The sequence below is a fragment of the Falco peregrinus genome, chromosome 10, assembly GCF_023634155.1.
Source record: "Falco peregrinus isolate bFalPer1 chromosome 10, bFalPer1.pri, whole genome shotgun sequence".
NCBI classification, from domain to species: domain Eukaryota; kingdom Metazoa; phylum Chordata; class Aves; order Falconiformes; family Falconidae; genus Falco; species Falco peregrinus.
The window spans coordinates 18,721,290-18,744,057 of NC_073730.1; the positions used below are offsets into that span (position 1 = coordinate 18,721,290).

A 22,768-nucleotide genomic window follows, 5' to 3' on the forward strand; every position below is an offset into this window, starting at 1 on the left:
GGGTTGATTCACAATTCAAGGCTATGGATCCTATAGAGAACAAAATATTAGGCCTTTTGCACATGCAAAGAAAAAATCTTGCTTGTAATTCAGGTACAAACAGGCACTCACTCCAGAATGGGTAATGGAGTGATTTCATCTCTACTGGAATTAAAAATATTAAAGTTTAACTTTTGATTTTTATTTTTTTTATTGTGCACACTTAGCTAGATAATAGTCTCCAAAGAGTGTAGAAAAGGAATAACTTCTCTGACTGCTGAGGTTCTATTGCCAGCAAGAGAAGAAAATATAGACTGGCATGTGTACAAATGATGCAAAAGGGTGCGGTTTATCTTGATTTTGATTATTTCTCCCTTTGCCAAGATTTTTTTTTTAAAAAGTTACTAACACTAATATTTACTTAGCATATTAAAAAATAACATTTCTATCAGCATGATTTTTTTTCTAAACAAAAATTATGTGCAAATTATGACTATATATGATTATGTGTACATCTAGGTACATGTGTATATGTATGTACATAAGTACGTGTACATATGATTGTATTTATATTAATGATCAGTCTGTTTTGCACATTCTGTTCGTCATTACCTGAAAGTGATCTTCCCACATGTCTATTGCGATGTCTGGGATATTCTATAAAGTGCCACCTCAAGTGTCATTGGTGCTTTCTCACGTGACATGATGCAAGAGTAACTGGTTTATTTTTCATCAGAACATGTTTATTTATTTGGCTTTTCTGCGAGGTTAGACAATACGTGGCTAAAGCAGCTCCACATACAGTCAGGTTACACGAACGCTTACTGTTTAAACCTCAGAAAGAATATATTGATGCAAACACCCAGAGGGAAAACAAACAGAGGACGCAAAGCTCCTCGAGGCGGTCTGCAGGCTCCTTGCCCATCGTGCTCTGGGAACAGCCCCCTGGGCGGCACGGCCAGCACCCGCCCGCGGGTTACCGGTGCGAGCCGGTGCAGCCGCGTCTCGCAGCGCCTCTGGATCCCAACACCCGCGGGAGCCCCTTCCCCCGGGGCGGGGCGGGGGGCGGCCGCGGGACGGGGCCGGCCGCGGGGAGCGCGCCACCGCCTCCCGCCCGCCACCGCGGGAGCGCGCCGCGGCAACGGCCGGTCACCCCGGCAACGGCTCCCAGCGGCGGCGAGCGCAGGCGGGGACACCGGGGAGGGGGCGCTGCCCCGCGGGAGGGGGCGCTGGGGGGGGGCACCGCCCCGCGGGACAGCTCAGGGGCCCGAGCCGCGGGCAGGGGCGCAGAGGCGGGGGGCGGGGGGCCGGGGCCCGCAGCAGGCCGGGGGGCGAGGGCCGGGGGGCGAGTGCCGCGGCGGGTGCCCTGCGCCCCGCTCCTCGCCCTCCGCGCGGGGGGGTGCGCAGGTGGGAAACCGCAACTGCGAGTGCGCCCCGTCCTTGCCCCCCGTTGTGCGTTCAGCTGCCTGCGGCGGGGTTTGATTTCCGTGCCCCAAACGCGTGATTCGGCGCTGCTCGAGTGATGACAAGTTACGAACACGGGTGCAAGACTTCAGCTCCCTAACTGCGTTAACCCCCCGATGAGGCTGGGGTTTACTTGCTGTGGCACACTGTTTCCCAGTGGGAACTACCTGGGATGCGGATAATGTTTCAGGTACTGATTCACAGAACACCGACGTATGTTAACATATACTGTCTTGTTACACAGCATTGAAACAAAATGCCGTCATCGCAGGCATCCTCAGCTTTACCTGTGCATAACTCCGCTGCTCCTTTATTGGACTCTGATCTTCAGGAAAAACTTCTTCCTCACGCTGCTGAGGCAAGTTCATTCTGTTCCTCTTAAGCCTGACTTTTTTCATTCTATTTACTTTGCTAACAAGATTCAAAACAGCTATTTCAAAATTTACTTCCCAGCTACAGATGAGAAGCACATGATATTTCAAAGAATGGGTAAACTATGGAAAAAGTCTTGTCTGTTCCCCTCTGCTTACGTAGATGCGCTCGGATAAATGAAAGATGATATTTAATCTTCTAAAATGCTGCTTTCACTTGAAGTACTTAAATTCAAGAACTTACTTTCAGTTGTGTAACAAAGAAAAAGCTATAGAGGCCTGCACTGTGTTACACAAGTTGAGATCTCCCAGGAAATGTAAGCCTGTAATAAAACACGACACACAAATATATATATATAAAATAAAAAGCATTAGATGTTTGGAGCGTAGTTATTTGCCTTACGGCAACAGTTGGAAGCAGAGCAGTCTACGTTCTGGTTCTGTGAGGAAGTGATTGTTTTAGTTGGGAACTTCCCAAATTCTGTTACTCATTTTCTCAATTCTGCCGAGGAAATACGGATGTAAGAATATAAACTTTTAGTCTGGCAAATCCTTTTGATGGAGATGCACCTGTCACAGGCTGAAAGCAGGAGAAATGGGTCCTGGTGGGTGGAAAAGGCAAGACAATCCATTTCTGAAAAAGAATCTGTAGTCAGTGGAGCACTGAGGGAGTAGTAAACAGAAAACTTTGTGTTTGACAAGGGCATCCATCACGCTGGAGTGCGATGGCGGAGGCAGGAGAGGTGTTTGGGGAAGGGGTTAGGGTGGCGGTGGCAGGTTCACGGTGCTTAGCAAGAAAGCAGGGGAAGGGATGTGTTTAGGTGGTAGGCATGGATACTTGGCTCCGGACTTGACACGACATGGGCAGCATTGCGTTCCTGTGCAGCCCTGCCCAGTGATGAGCTTTTCCGAACTGGGAAAAGAGAAAAGCCATCACTGCCTCCGAACTGGAAGAACTCCCCTGTGAAATGTAGCATCAGTGTCTAAGCAGGACTTGGCCTCCGCTGTCACCAGGGGTTAACTGGTTGCCTTTGCCCTGGAGATTAGGTGTGTTCTGTGAGTGATGAGTGTGTGGGTGCATCCTGTGATATCACAGGCTTTCGAAAGTTGGAAGTCTTTCTTAGATATGTCAAATTCCTCCCAAATGATTCTCCTGAGGAGTTGACTTAGGCTGATATCCTTCAGTTAGCAAGATCAATGTCCTAACTGTATCTGATACTAAATGTTACATAGCTATGAGTGCTATTTCAGGGAAAAATTCATGCGCCATCTGGAGAAGCCAGAAAACTGTTCCCTGATGTAGCTGTATAAAAAGGATTATCATAGCCATCTAAGATATAAAATATTTTACTGATATAAGCAAAGAATCTGACAGTCTAGAGCACCAAATAAGAAAATATATAAGGCATAAACATAGAACCAATGCAAATGTACATTACTTACACAAGTCTTACACTAACATTTAGTCTTACCATCTTCTTTAATGGACATATTGGGAAAATTTTCTGTTGTTATTATGTCCTGTGCACTAAGAAAGTTCCTGCAAAGTTGGAAGGAATTTGGTGGGCTATGTATGTTAAAACAGGAGATAGATCACAATGAATTCCTGTTTAACAGTAGTGCCATGCGGAGGAATTATAGAGGAATGAAGGCAGGTTAATTAACAATATACAGCTGTGGGCTGGCTTCAGGGGCGGTGGGTTGGCTGATGTGGATAAGGTGCAGCTGGTTCCTGCTAAGTAGTTAAATAGCTCTAAGGGGTATGCAAGAGGAGTCCCAGATGAAGAGAGACCTGGAAGAAGCAGAGGGAGGAGAGAGAGTGCCCTGGATGTGGGAGAGACAAGGAGAAGGATGCAGTAGAGGCAAGAAGCAGGGTGGACTGGCCTGAAGAGGATGAAGAAGCAGCACGGACAGTAGATGAACTGTTGAAACCTTGTGTGGGGTTGGTGGCTGTGCTGGGGCAAGGTGTGCTAACTACTTACTGAGGTTAACCTGGTATGGGATGGTAGAAGCCTTGTTGTAGCCGGCCAGTTTTGATAGTTCTGTGACAATGCCATATGGAACTTGCGTAGAAACCTGATGGAGTGATGAATGTAGATTTCTTTTGGAATTAAACATGATTTGTTATTGGTGACTTTCTTAGCTTTCTTTTGGAAGTCATAAAGCTAGCCTTTTGTTGTTGTAAGCTGACAGAGATTGATGTTTATTCTGATTTTTTTTATTTCAAAACTAATATTCTTGATTTTTCAAGTTCTCCTGGACAATGTTAGCTGTCTTAGAGTATGAAGCTTTTTGTTGATCATTATAGAGAAAGTTCATAGAGAGCTAACTGTGGGGAACACCATTTCCTGAGAACAGAAAAATGGTGTGAGTACTTCAGGTTTCCGGTCACTTCTTGATTCTGGGAAGTCTCTAAGCACTTCTGGTTTTGCTGATAACTTACTGTGGGGTCACAAAAGCCCATTCCTATTGATGTATTTTTTGCTGGTAGCAAATCTGACTCAGTGTAGTCAGGAAAGGATAGGACTACTACTGAATACAGTATTTATAAGTTTGCAGTACATGCAGAGGTAGAAACCTAGATGCAGAACAGGGGTCTATGTATGGACTTTACAAATACACATGGGATCAAGATTATGGAACATTATGTGGAAATCCATGCAGGCCAGGATAAAATTAATGTTTTGCAAGGAATTGTAGTAAACCTTTTGATGCTAAAGGTTCCACCCTGAGGCAGTGGGTTTATCCTTTCACTAGTGAAATTAAAGCGTTCAGGGTTTACAATCTGAAAGTCTCACAAACTGATTTTTCTAGAATGGGAAGTTACACCACCCCCAAAATCAGACGCTTTAAAATGAGAAGTTTAGTTGACAATATTATAGGCACCTAAGTTCTTTTGGATTCGTAGTAACTGTTAATGTAGGTTGATTTTTATTTTTATTTTTTTTTTGTGATCTCATAGCCTATGCTTTCAGGTTCAATCTTCAGATTCACCTATCTATCCTGAAAGGCTTTAATACTTCATATTAGTCTCCAAAATATTATGAGTTTTAAAATAGCTTTTACTATTTGACTATATTTAAAGAACTGTTAAATATTTATGGTATTTAGAGTCCTTTTAGCTAAAATAAAGAAAGAAATTGGTGTATGGAATTACCCTCATTTGTTTTATTCAGCTACAAAGTTCTATGTGCAAAATAAATTGAATCTTTAGGGTTTAAACCAGTCGACTCTTGAGTAGCTCATATACAAGCTTTTATATTCATATGTACCAAATTTGAAGATGTAGCAAATCATATGTTCCAAATTCAAAGCCATAGAAAAAATGCTAAATCAATTATATACAGAAGTAATTTTTGATGTTTCCTGCTTCTGTCTTGCAGTTAAACATTAAAAACAGTGAAACTTTGATGCAGAAGTTAAGTGAAAATGAAACCCAAAATACTGTAAGTAAATCAAAATTTCTGCCTCTTTTTGTTCTGTGCTGTACATTTGAAAATGGCTATGTCATGGGATCATACAATTTCAAGTGACAGTGGCAAATGGGAGTATTTGTGGTTTATCATCACAAAGTGGAATCTTAGTTTTAGACCTGAAATGTTCATCAGTGTGCATTACCATTGCATTGTTGTGTACAGACACGAAACCAATTTTTTTTTGTTATTTTTTTCCCATGAAGAATCTCAGAAGAAAAATACTTGAAAGGGAGAAACATGTTAAAGAACTTTCATTCAGGCTTCAGCTTGAAAAAGTGAGTGACCAGTTCTGTTAGAATGAATGTTTTCTTCCAATTTACTAGAGTCTTATTTACGAATTTTAAATTTTGTGATTTCTATTTAACATTAACAACATTATTAACAAGTTACTGCTTGTGAATATACTTGCAGAGCATGTTTTATCTTTTCCAGCTTTTGAGGGCATTCAAATTTCAGTTAGAAACTACAGCAAAATAGAAAGAATATAGATAGCATCATATAGCATATTTCCATAGACCAACAGATTTGTGTTTATTTCTCTTTCTTAGCTCAATGTACAGAAAGAAGACCATCTGTCAAAATCAATAAAAGCAGTACAAGCTCACCTGCTATGTCAGATTCAAAGAAAAGAAGTGGAAAATGATGAATTAAAAGTGAAAATACAGGTCAACATATTTTCATTTGTGTTTCAGTTTATTTGGAATAATAGCCTTACTGTGGTCAGTTTAACTCGGGTGTGAGAGTTAAATCTTAAAGTATTGCTTGAAATCAAACTCTCTGTGAAAAAAATCTCAAACAATAAATTAGCATTTATATTTTGCACAGTCTGACTACACAATCTTAATTGCAAAGGATTTTTTTTTCCTCAACTTGTGCATGCTAGCAGTTCTGCTGAAGACATGTTAAGCACACATAAAAACATTTGCATTGACCTAACTGCTATCTAGGAGGTAGATATCGATCCTGAGGCAGTCTCCATATAGTCCATGAAAAGAGATAGACAAGTCCCCAGGATGACTGTGTTGTCAGATAAGGGTGGTGAATCACTTGTTTCTTTTTATTGACACTGAAAGAATAAATAAATCTCTTAATATTGACTGAAAGAGAAACAGTTCAGACTAATGCTTAACTTCACTTTAAGGTAGGTGAAATTATTTCTATTTTCTGTTCTAAAAAGAAAGTGGTAAATTTGGACATTTCCATCAGTTAATGACTTTAGAACAAGGCAAGGACAAGGTCATATGTCAGAGTCTGGAGCTGTATGAGGCCTCAGTTTCAGTATTTGAAACTTGTCAAGAACATAGGCGTGAATCAGAAAATATTGGCTAACAATAACATACTTCTAATATCCAAATTTTTTTTGATAGCATACATTCCCTAGTAATTGTATCATTTGAAGTTAAGGAGTCTATAGCAACTCAATTCCAAAAAAGTCACATCTGTGTCTGTATAAATGCCTCATGTATTCTTCTAAACAAAACCTGCTTTCTTGTTCTACCTAGTACAGCTACAGAATTCCAAAAACATTTTCATTGGATAAAGTAACTTGATATACAATTGTATTTTCATTCAATCTTCATTTAAAAGTTTTGTTTGTTTGCTCTTGAAGTGCTGAAGTCAGTTGCTAGCTTAAATCCTGTTGATTTGGTTAATATCTGGACAGCAGCTGGCAAAAGCTTAGCGTTACCCTTATGAAATCTCAATTTAAATTTACCTCTGCCACTGAATAATGCCCAGAGCACTTACTCTTAGTGTGATTGTGACCTCCTGCGGTTATAACAGGGGATAACAGTTGTTGATTTATGTTGCGACGGAGGGAAGACACAGTCACTCAATATGAGTGATCAGCAGGCTTCGTTTATTGTCTCTTACAGTCACCTTTTATGCCTTCTTATAATTAGCTCATACATATTACAAAAGTTAAGCTCATTATTGGTTAGTTGCCTAAATACCAAGCCCACCCCTAGTTTCTCTTCTGTAGTTTTCTGTTCCCACCTGCAACATTCTTTTCCCCCCAAAATCTTCCTGTTATTGTGTAACAAGGACAGCCAAAGACAGTGTATTTTGCTTTACTTCAGATAAGCTGAGAGCGATGTGCATTTTTGTCCAGCCAGCTGGACTATGTCTATGTGACCCTTTTCAGCTAGCCAGTTATCCACAGATTTATACCAACAGTTAAAGAAGTCCCTATAGAGTCAGATTTTCTGTATTTACTGAAGGTGTTCTCATGCCACCCCAGCCTCACACACCCCCCCATGCCAAGTAACATTTTTGTTTACGAAATGCCCTATAAACATCTAGATACAAATACTGCTTCCTGCATATTTGGTGGTTTTTGTAATTTCATTTTTTGAAGTAGTACTTTACCTTTTGGTGAGTCCTAGTACCTTAGACCGTCTTTTACTTGGAAAACCATATATATTTTTCATTGACTGTGGAAACATTGTGGGGTCATTAGCAGGACCTATACTAACAGATATCCTCTCATATGTATAATATGCATATTTTATAGGAACTGGCGAATAGTATCTTGAATAAGGCTGGTACATTAATGTAGTCAGTAGGTTAAATGGCATGCTATTCTGGGTTTAATTATGTTCTATGTGAATAAACTTAAGTGTCACACCTAGATTCAAGTGAAAGAAACAAATGCATTAATCATTCTTACAATTAGGATGTTTATCAGTGACTTGAGAAATTGATTTACACTGTTAGCCTACTGACATTGCTGTAATTTGGCAGAATAATAAGTTATATGAATGGAACTTGCACTTGTCTCTATTAAATAGTTGTCTACTGGTAGCTTGGTCATACTTTCTATAAGCTGTAGCACCTTAATAATTGCATTTGCGATTCTCCAGTATTGCTTTTATTGTATGTCATCATGTAGTGGTTTAATGTCTGGTCTTTTGTTTTTCCATTTATATTTAAATAACAAGTGATATGTTGATGAAAAATACAAAACTCATGAAGTTAGAGAGGTCAGCTTCCTGCATTGGGAAAGAGTTGATGTTTAATTATGTTGCAGACTCTAGAAAAGAAAATAGCAGAGTGGAAACTTCGAATTGGTGAATACAAGCACCAGATGTTAGCCTTAAAGGAAGCAAGTGAGCGAAAGAAGACTGCTCTGAAAAAAGCAATCAGGTCCCAGAAACAAAGAGCTCGGCACTTTGAAGCAGCTGTGGAAAATCTAACCTCCAGAATAAGAGAACGTGTGAGTGACTATGCTGTGAGCAATGTTGTGCTGTTTTAAGGGGAACAATTGGGAGACTTTCAGCTGTGGAAAACGGGAAAAAGTTGGTTCATCATGCTGCATTTGTACCTTTTACTTATTTTGCTGCTTGGTTAAGGAAAAGGTTCAAGTGACATGCAAACTGTTACTACATTCACTGCCTTTATTCTGTCAAAATTTAGTGAATGTCTTAAGCCATGATGTTGTATACCTCAAACTGTAATAAGTAAGGGAAGTCTGATAAACTTTCAGTTACACCTTTCCTGATCTTCCTGTTAGACCTTTACAGATATACACTAACTCAGAAGTACAGTGTACTAAGTGAGAATCCATGATTGGGGTTTGAAGTCCGTTTTATTTATCAGTGTATGACATACCATGTGGATGCTTAGCTTTGTTTCTAAGCTGCTTGCTCTGAACCTTTTCAAAATATAAATACAAAAATTCCTTAATCCAAATTGTTCCATAGATTCTTGCCTTGCATGTCCCTACAGTGTGTAATTTTTCAAAAAGGCCAGGTGGATCAAAACTGTGCTGAAATCTTTATTGCCTTATGTAGGTTTCCTAATAAGAGTATGTTTTCATACTTTCAGATGTCTTGCCATCATTTTGGATGTGTTAGTACTGAAGTTATATTTTTCCAGTTAGTATACCAGGAGATGGTTAATAATGTCTTTTTTCCTCTTTGATCTTTGTGAGAAGGCAGTAAGTGGATCTTTAAGTACACCTAGCAGTACAGAGGGATGGCAGCTAACTCCTGAACTTTTGATGTTTTGTAGTCACACTATTGTTTTCTTTCCCTATTGAAGACCTGGTGAACTTCAAGATAGCATGTGTTTGTTAATTATCCATAGTTCTTTGCATTTCCTACCTAAGTATTATTTTTCATTCTTAAAATGTTTTGGCAGAATTTTATTTTTGTCTTAATTTATGTAATATGTAGTAGAGGTGTATTGGAGACAAATACTTCTGTATGAAAATATTTTCACCTTAAATCTTGAAATATTGTTGTATTCTACAGTTGGTATAAAGTGCCAGTGTTTAACTGTGTCTGTGCCTTGAAGGTAAGTCTGTACATAGACTAATTTTTTAACAAGTGAGTGGTTTTGTTTGTTTTCTTTTGATCCAAGACAAAATTTGCATTGCTTTGTACTAGGGAGATCCAATAAAGCCATCTTATATTAAATAGCTCTTGTGTTTACTAAAAGTTGTAGAACTAGATGACATTGTCCAGTGGCAATATTTTTTTACATAATGTGTAATTCCTGTATTCTCTAGGAAGTCAAACTGTCTGAGATACTGTTGGCATCTGATGCCTGGAAAAACCAGCATGATAGAACAGTTGAAGAAAAGAAAGCGTTAGAAATTCAAATAGAAGAACTTAACAAGTAAGTTAAACTGATAATTTTTTTTGTTTGTATTCACACAGTGTTGATATTTAGTAGTGTAGTAGTTGGTGTTGACAATGTAAACAAGTTTATTCATATTTTAAAATTCTGAGCAGAATTTAGAAGTTGGAAACAAGAACAAATTTAACATTCTTAGCTTTCTCTTTGCTGTGTTTCACAACCTTTTTTAAAAAAGTCGTTCACCCATACAAGTAAGGAGTATATTCTTTCCCCTGCATACTTCCAATTAGCCTGAACTTGATAGTAGCTACTATGCTGCTTCCTCAGAACCACTTATTAACTGATTCAACAATTTGATTCTTAGGCTTCTAAGCCTAAGAAGGTTCTTAGATGGTTCTTAGGCTTCTAGTTTCTGCTTCAGACTAATGATGGTGAAATTATTTCAGTTCTGCTAATGTTTTACCCCACTAGTGGATAGAGAAAGGTTCCTCTCAGATGCACATTTGAACAGTTTATTCTTGTAAGGAAAAGCAACACAGAATTGTCCAACCTTATTCAAACTACACAATGAAATCTTAATGTACATGAAGGATATGCCATATTCTTTGGCAGACAGTGACAAATATCCTTTTACCTTTTCTGTCAGTAGAAACATGGACTGTAATTCAAGGAAGCAAAAGAAACTGTAGGTGCCTTTATTCTAGGTCTAAGGCAGAATGTGTATTTTACAAAGAACTTGATTAATCCTCATATATGTAACAGCTCAAATTAAATTGGCTTGACTTATATTTGTGTTTCAGAAAATCTGACATTTCTGAAAATATTTTCAGTACATGTTAAAATTTTAACAGTGCAGGTACTTGTCAGTCCTAAAATCTGTCTAGCCTGCTGTTTGCCCAGGGTATATGAGGAGGCATCTAGGAAAGTAAAAAAAAAAAAAAAACCAAAAAAAAAAACCAAAAAAAAACCCCAAAAATGGAAACATCTATAATATTTCCCTCAAGTACTCATCCTGCTTCCAATAGTTTTTTTGCTGGTTTTACTTTAGCTGAAAATAATAGCCTTTGCGTGAAATCTACCATTCCAACAGACTTGTTCTACTAGGCAGTGTATGGCTAAAGAGCAAAACAAATTTCATTGTTTATTAACATGAAAAGCAAATGGTGAGGCATAGCACAACTTGTTGCTTTTGATAACAGAAAGTACCATTTCTAAACTAGCTATGGAATGTTCTTAGTAGGACTTATCTGACAGACCCTATAAATTCAATGCAATTCAATTTTGTACAGTAAGTTGTCTTGGAAACATGCTTGGACATTCTAGGTAATGAATTTATAATTGAGCAAGGACCACTTACTTCCTTGGTGGACCGCTCTTTTGGATAGTTTCTTATTTCTATAGATACTGCTTTCTTGGGATGCTTAAATGCATTCTCTGTTTTGTTTGTGGTTTTTTTGCTTAAAATGAGAACAATGAAGGAGTATGTGTTAAGGTACAATTTAATTTGCATAAAGAGTTTTGCAAGCATTATATATTGCACAGAGTTCTTGCCTATCTAACAAGGCAGATCACAAACCTTTTGGAAGAACTGAAAAGAAAGGAGGAATGGAGAAGAAACTCAGATAAGGAAATTCTTGGAAAGCTGAATTCTGTTAACACTGAAAACGAAAACATTTACCTTGAAAATGAAAAATTAAAGGTAAGATCATTATAAAACATTGTTGAATGACTCTGCATTTCAGATACATTAATGGAGTAACCACATTAATTCCCTTGGGGCCCTCTGTCTAGAGATCCCAAACCTGTAGAATAAATTTTGCTGTCCATGTTTTGCAGTAAGTGAAAATGAGACATTTAAATTTTATCAGTGGAAATCCATAGCAAAGCTAGGAACAGGGTTGTCTAATCATCTATCTGCTTAACCATTTATTTTACTGACAGTAGCTACAAAGCTGCTTAACTAGAAATTGTTTATGTTTGTAAAACTTTTTGAAATCAAAGGACTGGGTTTAGCTCAATTATTAATTTCAATTTTTAAAGGCTTTACAGGTTTTGGATTGTATTTATCCTCCAAAGTAAATGTTCTCATGAGCTGACAAATGAACTGTGGGCTATAATTTTTGATTGACAGGATAGACAATTGTGTCACTCTTCCTAATGCCTGCAGGTCACTTTGTAGTAATATCACATGGTAGATTGTGTTATTTTAATAACACTCTTAAATTTTTTTTTTCCCATGGTTTAATCAAGGCTTCCCTTGCTACACTGGAAAAGAGTACTGTTGAAAGTGAGCTGCTAAATCTGCAAGAAAAGGCAAAGCTGCAGGAAAACCTTGTTGAACTGTACAAAAATCAGGTGACCAGTATATTTGAAATGTTTAAGTATGGTTTATAAATTTGTAAGCAGTTTTGAGGAAATGATATTTTATTTGTAATAAAACAGATTTGTTGTCATGGTGATTGTAATACTGTTGTAACATCGGGGATGATGGAAGAGAGTGCCATTATAGACCATATCAAAGAATAGTCTCCCCATTATTACTAGGATGCATAATCCTTATTAAATTGTGTGAAGCCCAGCTGAAGCTCATTGAAGCCAACAGAGTTAATTACATACTTGCTTAGAAAAGACTTGCTTCCTAAAAAGCAAGTTAGTAATCTAATAAATTGTATTTAAAAAAAAAATTGAGTCTAATGTCTTTAGTAGACATATCCAATGATATTTTTACCTCTCCTTGGACATCTTTATTTCCACGTTCCTAAGGATAATAAACCAGCATTCAAGTACTGCTGTAAGAGGTTTTTTATTTACATATGTAGCTCCATATTGAAAATACCAGCAAAACATATAAATCAGACTTAAAATGAGCTTTTTTTATCAATTGCTTTTTTGTATTTGGCTTTATTCACGAGAAGAAATTTTAGAACATTGATTCAAAGTTGTATGTTTCTGCTATAGTATAGACACCACTTCACTGACATTCTTCACTTAAGTCTTTTTAAAATCATTGACAAGAGAAAAGACACAATACAAAATCTAGCTATAACCAGTGTGCCTTGTCCGTGGAATGCATCACCACAATTAAAGTTGCTGCCAGCTTTAAGATGGAAGATGAGATTCCAGCAAACCGCCAGCCTTAAGCAGTGAGTGGGATGAAATTCCCTGCCTGGGTAGCTGTGGTGACTCCAGATGGGAGCTGCCCATGACACTTGTTACCTGGGGACAGAAGGATGAGTCAAGTTGGCTGCTGCTTTAGCACGACTCATTCTCCCTTGTTGAAAACACAATGTGGATATCAAGAGTGCTCTTCTCCTGGCTACCTTTTTATATTTGCTGTGATGAGTAGGATAATGAAAGTAAATAACTTAATCTAATGACAAATATTGAGATTCTATCTAGAAATCAAAGGTTTTCCTTTATGCTTCTTACTAATGATTCTATTGTCTCTATATTTAAAAGAAACACCTTGCAAGTGTATGTGAAAAATATATGTTGTCCTAGGTACAGAAATTACAAACAGCAGTAGAAGAATTGAAATCCAGATATGCAACAGTCTTAAATGAAAACAAAAGAATAACAGAAAACAAATGCTTAAAAGTAGATAAGGTAAGTCTTGCAGTGATATAGCATGTTTCCAGACAGTTCTGTAGGACATTGATCTTTCCTACATTATTGTGACCCACTTATTAGAAGTCACAAGACACTGGCTCTTTTTTTCTTTTTCAATGTACAAAACTTTTATAAATTCACTGAAAGTTTTACTAACTCTTACTTGTGAGCTGGTGGCTCTTTTGATCAATTGCAAACAGGTGAGAAATCATTTCTAGAGTAATGATTAAGGAGTGGGGCTATTTTAGAATTTGAGAATTCTTTTATTTTTAAAAATGTGGTTTTATTTGATTTTAAAACTAGATCTTTCAACAAAACACCTGTGAAAGTTGTGTATTGAAGCAAACCTATTGTAAGACTTCTTTGTTTTACCTAGCAGTTAAAACAGAAACCATGCAGGGATGAGTTTTTTATGTTTTTCAGCAGATGGAGCCGAATACTAGGACACAGTTAGCACATTCTTAAGCATCAGAAAACAATGCAAAACTGGTAGGAAAACAAATTTCCTCAGTTCCATAGCTCGTCAAAATACATATTCTTTTAAGCAATTAAGCTGAGGCAGGGACAGGTTTTGTGTTGTCTGCAATGTTCTGTTTTGGAGAACAGAATTAGTCCTCACAGAGAAGCACCTTTAGGTGTTTTATTTCATACTAACTTTATTTTTCCATGATTGAGTTGTAATAAGGAAAAAATTTCTGAACCCATAAGTAATATTTGCACATAGCTTCAGATGGCATTAGGTGTTGTCCTCTTTCCAAATACTGCAATAGCTGTATGGTCAGAATTTTTTCTGTAGGCTGCTTAGTGTGTCTGTATGCCAGTTCCCAAATCATACTGTATAAAAATAAAATACATTCGGATATTGCATGATGAACTGCTAACACTTGCATAATTTTGTAAATGTTCATTATGAGTGTTACTGAGTCTTTAATGAAATGTAGTCAGAGATGGAAATTTCTCAAGTGGTGAACTTGTAACTTTGTCAGTATTTCATACAATAGGTGATATTATGCAGCTTGTGTAGAATTTCAGATTTATTACACATGGAAAGCCATTAGGTATTACAACAGTTGATTTATGGTTTTACACTTACGTTTTTCTCCTGTGATGATACTATGCAGGTGAGGGACAAAACAGAGGCTGAGTTTAAGGTGTTAGAACACGTTTGTGACTTGCTGAAAGCAGCTGAGGAAAAGCAGCAAGGATATCAGGAAAAGCTTATTATGTCCTGGGAAAGGATCCATACAAAGAAATGCAAAACCCTTAGGGAGCTGCAGGTTCAGATACTCAGAACATGCTAATTTTTAAAGATAAATGAGAAAGTTATGTGGAAGGAAGTGGAACATTTTTTTCCTATTAGCGTGTGTGACAGTTGTGCCGTTTCCTTTGTTATTTGCTTCATAAATCAAAAAAGTCTTCTGTAGAAATAGCATAGTGCAAATAAAACTATTGCCAACTGTATTTACATTAATTCAGTATGTGACAAGACTAGTTCCTTTAAGATCCTGTATCTTTTAAGTAAGTGCATTCTTGATCCTTTTGAATACTGATGTCCTGAGATGTGTTGCAGAATTCTTCCCTGGAAATAAATGTGCAAGTATAATTATTGTTTGTATTGAGTGGAATAATTTAATTTCACATTAGTTTTGTTTTTAATGACTAATTTATAAACCAGACAATATTTTCTCTGATAAATAGTCATAAAATGTATTGATGATGATGTATAACTTTTAATGATTTCATTTTGTTCATTGATAAAGTATTTTTAAAATGCTTTAATAGGATCATTTCTATTTTTAGCAATATTTTGGTACTACTGCTTGTACTTAAGCCTGGATATGAATATTCCTCAGCTTTTTATTTTCCTTGTGACATCAATTTCAATGGCAGGGCTAAGTTTTAAAGGGTTTTGTTGTTCTCTTTTCTCTCTCCTTTTAATGTGCTTTTGAGTTAAAGAGAATACTCTGCTAGCACAAAAGACAAAGGCATTTGAATCAGTAGGGTAGGAAAGGGGCTTAATCTTCCTGTCAGTAGGAAAACCAGCTGAAATACAGTGAGTCTCTGTGTCCTTATAGACTTTATATGCTTATTAAAAAAAAGTAGTTTTTGATTTTTTTAGATTTCTTGTCAAGATGATCATCAAATTTTGTTCTTATTTGCATAATTTTAAATACTCCTTCCAGGAATGCTCATAAGTTCATAAATCCATCTTTCCTTAGTAAGTACTTAAGCAACAAGTAATTTTGAGGTGCATATATGTAATGATGTATGTAACTTAATCTAACTACATGTTTTCCTGAATAAATGCAAAAAAATCCTTGTAAGTACAGTGAAGCAATTGGGAATATAATCACCAGTCTGGTGGAACAGTAGTTAAATTTCAGCGTTAAATCTTGGTGACATTCTTTAGAGATTCTGACCTTTGGTCCTATGACCAGAATTCAGGAAAATTTCTTTGAAGTAACTGGACCATGTGCAGAAACCTGGGTTCAGGTGGACCAGGGCATCAGTTCACTACCCCTCTGCTAGAGGTTTCTGCAACTACCAGCCTGCTTGCTGAGCAGCCTGTAATTCACATTAAAAAAATCAGCCAGTTTAGTTCAAATTACTGGATGGAACTGCTTGAGGTAGCCCAGTGAAGGATGGCATTGCCTCTTAAATAATGGCACCAGCAGGCTGCTGATGTGGTGATTTATTACTAATTTGCTGTAGATGGATGATAGCAAGATAACAGTAATCTCATCACTACTGTTAACAGATTTAAAAGAAAAGATGTAAAAGTTTGTGAGTCTGGATGCTGGGTAGGGGAAGACAGTTTGGCTTCTTGCTTTTGTTAGCTGCTGCTACTGATGTAGCTCTTTTTATGAACTTGGTTGTCTGTCTTGATACTCACTACTTCATGAAATTCCTTGCCAGTGCTACGCCGTCATGTGGTAAAGGTGTGTATATATATATATGCGGTATTACTTTTGTGCTTCCTGTGACTGTAGTGTGAGGGAACTTATTTTTGCTGGAATCTAAATCAGAGTCAAAGTTCACAAGGAGGTAAACCTGGCCAACCCCTAATACACAGGGCTGCATGAGCAGCGTATGGGTTGCGTTAGGGCTTCACTTTGTTACATAGCAGGTTCTCAGCCTTAAAGTATTTACACAAAGTTTTAGCCTGTTACTTTGGCTGCATTTTATTTCTTTTAAAGAAAATATCATGTATATTTGAGTGTAATACAGCGTTTGCCTGAAATTACAGTTAAATTGTTTGATTAGATTTTAATAGGCAAGCTTACTTTGATCTGTAATATCCTGTATATAGGTCTCTTCAACTAGAAAGGAATTGTCATTTTTACAGGAGGAAGATGATGTAACTTCCTTGTGCAGTCTTTCCTTAGAAGAAGAAAACCGTAACATTCAGAAGAAATATGAAGATCTTAAATGGTAACTAAAAAATCTGACTGTAATTAATTCCTACACTGTTCTGCTATAGTGAATTATATGTTAATCTGTTTTGCATAAAGGCAATTAGAAGAGATGGAATTTCAAAATGAAGAACTTGCTTGTCAGCTTAAAAAGGAAGATGAGAGTCTTCAGAGCAGTAAATTACAGCTTGAAGAGAAAATTGCAGAATATAATGGATTAACCAGGCAACTGGAATCTGCTTTGGAAGAAGGGAGGAAAATGGTACCGATGATCTAATACATTTCCTAATATTGTTTTCCTTTTTCTGTTTTAAAATAGCATTAAAAAATACGCTTGAGAAGAAAAGATGGGGTAAGATCTAGATGTAGGGAGCAATACTAAAAAGTTACTGGGAAATTCTGCATGTTTAAATATGGATTGCACAATTAAACTACTTTGTGGAATTTGGATTCTATTGAAATAAATGACGAAGTTCAGTGGGCCAACATTTCACTGTCATTTTTTTGGTGACAATCAAAATGCTTTAACCACCTAATATTAAATCCCACTCACATGGCAAAAAGATTCTGAACAAAAGCTTAATCTTGCCTTTTTCTTGTTTTCTCTGGAATAGGCAGCCCATAAGAACTTTGAAGTCCTTCTCATTTCAGAGGAAGCCTTTGCACACTTTCAATATTAAGCAGAGATTTGTCCTTTGTAGAAAGGATGCAAGCAGTAAATCAAATGGAAGAGGAAATATAATTAAGGCTGCAGTGAATTAATTAGTTTAATCAGATAATATGTATGTAGCGGTAACTTCTGTCTCGGATTAATCATGTTGAGATAAGCTATCTGAATTTTTTTCAATACTATCTGGGGGTATTGATTTGGTTTGAAAAGAATAACAACTTTGTTAACTCATTTGTAAGTTAAGGCAAAACTGTCTCCCTTCCAATAATACTACATGTTTTTCCAAACTGAAACTTCTTTCAAATTTATCCAATTATTTCCCAGGTTTAATTTCTCTGTGTAGGAAATAACTAAGGTATTAAATGATAGAATAGGAAATAGAGCTATTAATGCTAAGGTATAAGAAAATAATTTGTTTTGGGCTTTAAGTGAAAGTAAATATACATAATTTCTCTCTCATTACTATTTAGGTAGCTGAAGAACTGGAAAAAATATCATACAAAGAACAAGCCCTTCAGACAAAAATGCTGGTTCTTGAAACTGAAGTGAGAAAGGGGCAAGAAGAGAGAAAACAACTCCTCTGTGTATTACACCACGTGAGTAAATAATACTGTTGATAACTTCAGGAATTACTTAACACATCACTACTTACAGTAAAAGCTACTTTTACTGGAAAACACTACTAAAACAACATATACACAGTTTTGGAGACAGCAGATTAATTCAACTTGATGATACACTTTGTATATTGACATTTCTAATAGATTTAACAGATGCCCAGTCTAACTAAATCACTAGAATGATATTGAGTTTACATCTTTCATTCAATCCAGTTTTCCCAGCAAGGCAAACATGAAAAAATATGTATGAAGTTGTAATTTCCCTCTCAGATTAATCATCATGTTCAGTAAGCATACCTGGATTTGAAAGGAAGTTCCATATAATAATTGGAATAACAGTTCTATACGTCACTGCGTAACAGTGCCATAGTGGTATCTTACCCCCCCCGAGCTAATAACAAGAATCTGATATTATGGAAATTTGTGAAAAGCTTTCAGTTTATATACCAATGTTGGACATAAATGTAGCTAGTAACAAAAGAGATAATCTAACTTTCTTCCAAAGTATTAAGCCTTTAAATGCCCATGTTTTGATATGTTGGTGCTTACCTATTCAGCAAAGCCACAGTCTAAGAAGGTATTTTGGATGAGTAATCTCAAAAGAAGTCTGTTCTATTGTTTTATCTAATCCAGAAAATTTCAGCATATTTTCTATTAATGTCAGACAAAGCTGAATTCCCTAGACTAGTGGTGGCAAATAATTTGCTTTAATCAAAGTTTTGATATAGTTAGAGATTTGTCCTGTGATAAATGATGATAAGCTGTAGAGCTATTTAAAACAAATACAGAAGACACTAAAAAAAGTTCTACTGTCACTCTCCTAGACTTTCAAAAACAACATGCTGTATTCTGACTTGAAGCATTCAAGGTTAAAATCAAGCCAACCTAAAAGCAAACTCTGATCAAGATATAAATAAGACATCAGAGAACAGTTCTGAATTCAGTATGCTTTAACTAATTTTTGTCTGTGTCCGGTGCAACTTAATGTCTGCATTTACCTCAAGACAAAAGTGTTCTTAAAACAAAATCAGGCACTGGCTAGTGTTTTATTCTACTTCAAATATTTTTTTCATAGGAATGTGTTACCATGTTAATGTAGAATAGATAAAAAAGAAAATGTTCTTGTCTTCTGTCCCAGAAAGGGACAGATTTGTTTCCAGGTAATGTCACAGGTATGTTTTCAAATGCTTTCTGTTTGAAGCCTACAGTTAAAATACATATGTGAAAGATACATATATATGAGAGAAGAACTGTTCTAAATTGATTAATTGGTTTTTATTCTTATTACATTTACATATAACTGAGAATGCATTATGGAAAATGATAAAATGGTCTTATACCTGTTATAGTGAAACTGGAAGCAAAATAGGACTGTGAAGGTAACTTTATCCAGTTATTCATTCTAACTTTACTATTTTTTTCTAAAGTTGGATTTAAATCTGATGACTGTAATTCTGTATTTTTTAAAATTTAATTTTAGTCAACTAGCATCTGAAATCTGTAACAGACTTAAATACTACAGATATTCAGGTATTTCCTTTTATACAACAAATGATATATGGTGTGCATCAGGTATGAATCTAATGAGCAAATAATATTGCTATCAATCATCTAATTTATACAAGGCATCAAAAATCATATTGTGTAAGGAAACATCTGTCACTGATTTCTTGAAAAATCAACATGAGAGTGAGTGTTAAGTTCATAACAGATCTAGGATGCTAGGAATCTTTCATGCTAAAAATTCAGGTTAGGTTTTACGTTCCCAGGCCTTTTTTGGATTATGAGTGTATTCAAACATGTTCAGTTTGGTCCTGACAACACAAAGCTTCAAAATTTTGAGGTCTTTAAGGGAAACTTCCTCTAGACCAGGTTGCTCAAAGCCCCATCCAACCTGGCCTTGAATGTTTCCAGGGATGGGGCATCCATAACTTCTCTGGGCAACCTTACCAGGGTCTCAAGACTCTCACAGTAAAGAATTTCTTAATATCTCATCTAAACCTACCCTCTTTCAGTTTAAAGCCATTTCCCCTTGTCCTATCACTACCTGCCCCTGTAAAAAGTCCCTCTCCAGCATTCCTGCAGGCCGCTGTTGGGTACTGGGAGGCTGCTGTAAGGTCTCCCTGGAGCCACCTTTACTCCAGGCTGAACAAACCCAACTCTCTCAGCCTGTCTTCATAGGAGAGGTGCTCCAGCACTCTGATTATCTTTGTGGCCCTCTGGACTTGTTTCAACAGGTCCATGGCCTTTTTATGCTGGGGGCCGCAGAGCTGAGCACAGTACTCCAGTTGCCTTAGGTTATTATTTTGATTGATTTGTATTTTATTTCTAAGTAGGATTGCATTTCTCTTTTCCTTAGAACGAAAAGCACCATGAAGTTCATTTGAAAGAGCTGGAGAACAGCCTGCAGAAGTCGGAGAGCAAGAGCCAGAGCATCCGGAACTATGTGCAGTTTTTGAAAGCTTCATACATAACAATGTTTGGTTGAATTCTTTAGTTTTTAATTTAGTTAATAATAGAGAAATAAATAAGAATTTAGTTAGTAACAGATAAACTTTTCAAGGTTTGTTTCTAAATCTTGTTGGAGGCGAGAGATTTTATAGTATTTTACAGAGTTGAGTACTATTATGTTAGTTCTTCCCAAGGAATACTTCTGTCATGGGCAGGGAAAAGCAGGTCAATCATTACTGTATATCCTGCTGGCTGGTCACATAGGGAAAATTTACCTGGTATTACTGATATAAAGAATTGTATTATTCGTGCAACAGAAGTGAAAAGGCAGTCTGCATGACAGTAGTGACAGGTGTGTAAGTGTGGGGTATGCACACAAAGTTGTATATTGGTCTGTGAATTTATCGTGTGTTAGGTGCTGTCCTGTAAAGTCTTATGTGCATCCTTTCAGTCTGCAGTAAATGCAGATGATCACAGATTACCTTTCAGTTCATGTGGGGGGAGAGAACACACGTGGACTGGCTGCATAGTAATTTGTGTGTTCTAATTATTAAAAGTTATATGATATATAAGTCATTATACTTCTGTAAATGTAGAAATTTAGTTGCCCAAGATAATGATACCTATCCTATTAATACAGGCAAAAATTTAGAGCACGTTGGGTTTGCTTCCTCTTTTTCCCTGCAGCTTAGCACCAGTATAGCACGCGCTACTGCGCTGCATGAAGTAGTTGCCACAAGGCTGTCCCATCCAGCCTTTTCTCCCTACGTCCCATTATGATCAGGAGTATACTGTAGTAATATTTTACAACCATAAGTAGGAAGGTATTTTAGATACAGGTAAAGTTTAAGCTCTGAATGTGTTGGTGTGCCCTTTCACAGTGACACAGCTCCAGCAAGGTGGGACAGTATTCCCCTGTGTGTGAGTACAAAGGCTGCTGTCATAAGACCGACTTAAGCCTCAGGTTAAACACATGTAAATAATCAGCTGATACAGGGCTAATAATTGTTTTTTATAGATATATGCTGTGATATGGTTTTGAAAAGTAGTGCATTCAATTAAATATATGTAAATTAGAATGTGTATTTAAAGAATATATATTTTGATGGAAAACATGTTAGTTCATGTACAGACAATACTTGTTTGTTAAACACAGTATTTTGTTGTTAGTTATTTATATTGTATAGAATGTTGACGTCTTTTTTTTTACAAATGCTTATCGATCTTAACAAATACTGATAAGTGCTAATGATCTGCTTGTATGCGCTTTTTAAAAATAAAACTGTCATTTATTATATATGACATGCTAGTAGCAAATACTTCTGTTAAATTTTGGGGTTTTTTACCTTAAACATACACACACACTTACAACCATATTTTTATTCATTTAGTTCTGCTTGTGCTCCTTATAAAATATCAAAACCTTTTTGAAAATCATCATGTGTGAAGGAAAAATTTCAGAAATAGTGTTACATCCAGTCCATGACTGGTTTTTGAAAGGTCATCATGGAGACTGGTATACTTTTCATTGATAAATGATACAAAGATGTACAGTAACTTGATTTCAACCTATTTTTTGCCATCCAGGACATTAATTTTTTTTTTCTTCCTGTGCATTTGTAAGAAACAGATCTGGAATTAAAGTTGCTGGCAGCTTCAGGTAGCTTTTTACCTCTAAACGTCTACGAACAGAATAGATTTATGTCAAAGTATATGTGACTTGATTTAACTTGTAAAATTAGAAATTTGTATTTTTTTCAGCTAAACACAGTTTCCATTCTGCTAATCTAGTCTTTCTTTCCTTTTCATATTCAATCACTGGAACATAGATTTTTCATCTTTGAAATCTTAGAAATACCTTTAAAAGGAAGACAACATTTTCCAAATGATGGTGATATTTTTATGGCTCTCCATCCCTGATTTTCTTTTTTTCATGGTTAGAAATAGGGTTACCACTCACAAAGGTAACTTTTTTTCTTTGTTTCTTTTTTAACTGGTGTTAGCTGATCATTTTATTAGTATTTAATTTTTTAGCTCATTTTGAGACAGAATTTGCTGTGGTATTTTTTCTTTAATAAAGAAAAGGATGAAAATATTTTTCAATCTACCTAAGGATCTGGCATTTACTTGAGAT

General features: G+C 36.5%; 1 protein-coding gene across 1 annotated transcript; it reads left to right on the forward strand.

Annotated features, from left to right (window-relative positions):
• The first annotated feature begins 1,424 nt into the window (after nucleotides 1-1,424).
• Nucleotides 1,425-21,911, forward strand: ODF2L (outer dense fiber of sperm tails 2 like). The gene is made up of 14 exons (XM_027788311.2): nucleotides 1,425-1,767; nucleotides 5,191-5,260; nucleotides 5,494-5,565; nucleotides 5,839-5,955; nucleotides 8,319-8,504; nucleotides 9,801-9,910; nucleotides 11,435-11,570; nucleotides 12,122-12,226; nucleotides 13,373-13,477; nucleotides 14,602-14,757; nucleotides 16,809-16,912; nucleotides 16,993-17,155; nucleotides 18,034-18,159; nucleotides 20,543-21,911. Exons 1-14 carry the CDS (start codon nucleotides 1,700-1,702, stop codon nucleotides 20,669-20,671), a joined length of 1,647 nt encoding a protein of 548 aa, XP_027644112.2. The 5' UTR covers nucleotides 1,425-1,699; the 3' UTR covers nucleotides 20,672-21,911.
• Nucleotides 21,912-22,768: the final 857 nt, after the last annotated feature.